Below are 4,625 nucleotides of genomic sequence, written 5' to 3'. Positions count from 1 at the left end.
ATGTCTTGCGACTGGCTTGTTTTTATAAAATTTCTGACTGCATCAGTGGCAGATCCTGTCATGGGCAACTTAATGATAAATGTCGCGAGCGCAGTGATGTAAAGCGATAGCACCATAACGCATTTGTGAGCGCAACAAGCCGACTCACTAGCTTAGGACTTCAAAGTTCTTTTGTACTCAACACAAAACGTCAGTGAATAAAAGTCTTGAATCCAAAGTTCTTCGTTTGACTGTTTAATAAATCTTAAAACATAAAAAACTTAGGATATTTACTTTTCTTAAAAATTAACTGTGCAGTTTTGCATAGGTCAAAAGACTGTGTTGCTCCAAAGTCCAGTGGCTTCTGAATGTTTCGCAGGGTTCTATTTCTTTCATACTAAATCTAACAGCCAATCAAATTACCTTATGCTACATCACTGACTAACTGTTTACATTCCAATTTTTATGTTTCATTTGCAACACAGGTTTTTTCTCAGATTTTACAAAATAAACTCAAAATATTATTACTTCCATAGAAATGGCTTCAACATATCCCGGGTCCCTAATTGACTAGGCCGTAACATATCAATTACCAACTTAAATTTAAACTGAAGTCATTTACACTCTTACATTTAACACTTTCTAAATTCCTTTTAGCAAGAACTTTCTTCTCTTCACAGGAAAGTATTTAAAGGTAAACATTAACTGGAAAGTATTAACAACTAAATACTTTTCACAGACTATTCAACTGATAGTTTCTATTCTATTCAAGTCTTTCTCTTCTATCTTCAGTCTTCTCCCTGCAACAAACAAAGTTAATTATGGGTCTTTGAATGATGCTGGTCTTTGTCTGAACTTCAGCACTTCTGACAATGCCTTTGGAGTCGGGCATCACTCTCTTAATTCTGCCTAACACCCAGGAGTTTTCTTGGCAGGAATGAATCTGCGACAAGGACAACATCTCCAACCTTGAAACTTCTCTTTAAGCCGAGCCATTTTTGTCGTTCTTGCAGAAGTGGTAGGTATTCGTGAGTCCATCTTCGCCAGAACAGATCCGCCATATATTGTATTTGTCTCCAGCGCCTGCGGGCGTAGACATCATCCTTAGTGAACACACCAGGTGGAAAACTAGGCTGTGTTTTCAATGCGAGCAGATGGTTCGGCGTCAGCGGTTCGAGGTCATTGGGGTGATCTGTGTTCGTGGTTAAAAACCTCCCATTGATGATGCTCTCAACTTCACATAAGAGTGTGTAGTCCTTCATCTTCTAAGAGCTGTTGCTTCACAACAGAGCTCAGAACTTTTCTCACTGTACGAATTTGACGCTCCCAGATACTGCCGTGGTGAGATGCAGCAGGCGGGTTAAAAATCCATTGCACACCCTTTCTCATCATGACTTCATTGATACGAGACTGATCCAGCTCTGCCAATGCTTCACGCAGCTCTCGTTCAGCACCAACAAAGTTGGTGCCATTGTCGGAACGAATAATTGACACTCTAACACTCACTGCCTCAAAACGCAATAATCCACTAAAACAAAAATCATCTCCAACAGAATTTAACACTTCTATATGCACTGCCCTGACAGTTAAACATGTGAAGAGCACTCCATAACGCTTAACCTTTGCACGTCCTCTTCTGACCTCGAAAGGTCCAAAATAGTCTACACCTGTGTTGGTGAAGGGTGGTTTGTCAGGGAGCAGACGGTCTTGAGGCAGATCCGCCATTTTCTGCTCTCCTGCCTTGGCATGCAGTCTTCTGCAGAGGTTACACTCTGAAATCACTTTTCTTGCTGCTGCATTGGCTCTTGGTATCCAATACCGTTGTCGCAATATGGCTAAGACGTGGTTCCTACCTCCATGTCCACACTCTTGATGAATGTGGTGGAGAATGAGGTGAGCTATTCTGTGCTGTTTATGCAGAATGGCAGGATGCTTGGCCTCCTCAGGCATCGCCGATCTGTTCAAACGTCCTCCTACTCTCAACACATCCTCTTGCAAGTATGGATCCAGCTTAAAGATAGAACTGCTCTTTTTCACACGGGAGCCTGCCGTCCAAAAATATATAATCTCCTCCATGTAAGTTTGTCTCTGACTGTATTTAACCAGTTCAATTTCAGCTCTGGACAGACCTTCCACGTTAAGTATTCTTTTTTCAAGGTTTTTCTTGTACATCACCATTTGCTGTTCAACTATAGATCTGCATTTCTCTGGATCATTCTCATTCTGCTGTACGTTCTGCTCAAACTCTTTTCTCTTCTCACTCAGGTGCTGCAACATCCTTCTCAATTGCAAAATCCAGGCTGCTGCCTTTTTTAGCTTATGCCAACTGGAGTAATACTCAAAGAGCTGATTCAGTGGATCTGTGCACTCGTTTGAGTTTGTGCATGACACTGCAGCAGATGTCTTCACCTCAACATCATCTTCCGTCAGGTACGGCCACTGTTCAGGTTGTTTCGGCCATTCAACTTCTTTTCGCAGGAAACTAGGCCCCTGAAACCAGCTCTTACTTTCCATGAAGCTCTGGATCTTCAAACCTCTGGAAGCCTGATCTGCTGGATTTTGTGAGGTGTTGACATACTTCCACTGAGAAGATGTAGTCACTTCACTAATGAAAGAGACACGGTTGGCTACAAACGTCTTGAAACGAAGGGCATCGTTTTTAATGTACTTTAGTACTGTTGTACTATCCGTCCAAAAGACCGACTCCATCAGGGGAACTTCAAGTTCTTTTTTCAACATCCCGATTGATCTGACTGCAACCATTGCTGCTGTCAACTCCATTCTCGGAATCGTGATCTGTTTGAGTGGAGCGACTCTGGACTTTCCCATCAAGAATGATACATGTTTCTCACCCCGGTCATTTGTCATTAAGAGATACGACACAACGCCATATCCATCTTGACTAGCGTCTGAGAAATTGTGTATTTGAGCAGCATTTGTGCGCCCAAAATTCAGGGGGTTTAAAAACATCTGTTCAGACGGAGTTCTGAAAGCTTGTCCAAGTCTGTCAGCCACTTCATCCATGTCCGACATTCCTTTTCATGGATCTCTTCGTCCCAACCTTTCTTCTCTTGGCAGAGATCTCTTAAAATGAGCTTGATGGGTAATAGGAGTGGTGCCAAAAAACCCATTGGGTCATACACCGAACTGACTACAGATAAAATGCCCCGTCTTGTGCATGGCTTGTCCGGCAGATGTATTTTGAACCTGAAGCTGTCAGAACTTGTACACCACTGCATGCCTAATGCCCGTTCCACTGGTAACTCCTCATGCTCCAAAACGAGATCTTTGACTTCAGCCGCTCGTTCGTGGTCAGGAATGGAGCCCAGCAGGGCTCTGCTGTTGCTGACCCACTTGGTTAAATGGAAACCACCACTGGCGCACAACGTCATCAGCTCCCTCACAAGAGCAACGGCTTTATCTTCTGTGGCTACTGACTTCAAACAGTCGTCCACATAGAAGTTCTTGAGGACTGTCTGTGTGGCTTTTAGCGTACTCTTTGATGCTGCATCCTCCGCTGTTCTTCTTAATGCATACGACGCACAACTAGGAGATGATGTAGCACCAAACAAATGCACACACATTCTGTACTCTTCAGCTTCCACATTCAGATTACCACCTGGCCACCAGAGAAAGCGTAGCATATCCGCGTCCGTGTCTGGAATCCGCACCTGGTAAAACATGGACTCTATATCTGCCATCATGGCTACAGGCTCCTGTCTGAATCTCAACAAAACTCCGATGAGGGTGTTAGTTAAGTCAGGCCCTTGCAACAACTGGTCATTTAGAGACACACCTTGGTAAGTTGCCGCACAGTCAAAGACGACTCTGAGTTTCCTCTTTTTTGGATGGTAAACCCCGTGGTGTGGAATGAACCATACTCTTCCATCACTGCGAATCAACTGTTCTTCTGGAATCCTTACTGCATAGCCATTTTTCCAGTATGTTTTCCATAAAAGCCTTGTACTCTTGAAAGAAATCTGTATTCCTACTGAACTTCCTCTTCAAATAGTTAAGCCTCTGTTCAGCAATACCACGGTTGCATGGCATCCTTCACCTTGTTATCCTTCAAAGGCAACTTAATGCAGAAGTGACCATCCACGAGCTGAGCTGATGTTGTCACCGTATGCATGAACTGTTTGTCATGTTGCGACTGTTCTCGTCTGTCGTCACATCTTCTTTCTGGAAAATCTGTCTTTCTGCCCCGCATATTCAACTTCTTCGCCAATTCTTCAGTGCAGAAAGTCGCTGTACTTCCTTTATCCAAGAAAGCATAGGTCTTAATTATCTTTGTGTCTTTCTTGTGTTTTATCTTCACAGGTACGATGGGAAGAATACACTCACTGTTCCCGGCCCCAGTATGGTCACCTTTTTTGCACCCTGCAGACACGAGAGCGCTTGTGACTTCACTCGTGCTTTGTGACGTGTTGTTTGCACTGTTGTTCTTTGATGAAGCATCTTCCTTAACCACATGCAAGATAGCTGGGTGTTGAATGAACAATCTGGACAAGAGGCCCTTTTTTTACAGTCCTTGGACATATGACCTGCCGTCAGACACCCAAAACAAAGTCCTTTCGTTTTCAGGAACTGAATTCTTTCTTTCAGAGGCTGTTCTCGAATCTTGTTTGCACGCATTCAGTGCATGG

The 4,625-nt window shown here is 43.5% G+C and overlaps 1 protein-coding gene across 1 annotated transcript; it reads right to left on the bottom strand.

Annotated features, from left to right (window-relative positions):
• Positions 1-1,215: 1,215 nt before the first annotated feature.
• Positions 1,216-3,866, bottom strand: LOC109053230. Its single transcript, XM_019070655.2, is given in 2 exon segments — positions 1,216-2,943; positions 2,946-3,866. Coding segments are annotated over 2 exon segments (2,466 nt in total). The 5' UTR covers positions 3,684-3,866.
• Positions 3,867-4,625: the final 759 nt, after the last annotated feature.

This window comes from Cyprinus carpio, chromosome A5, assembly GCF_018340385.1.
Source record: "Cyprinus carpio isolate SPL01 chromosome A5, ASM1834038v1, whole genome shotgun sequence".
Lineage (NCBI taxonomy): Eukaryota > Metazoa > Chordata > Actinopteri > Cypriniformes > Cyprinidae > Cyprinus > Cyprinus carpio.
The sequence above is the reverse complement of the archived record's forward strand: the minus strand, read 5'-3'. Positions and strand labels throughout refer to the sequence as shown.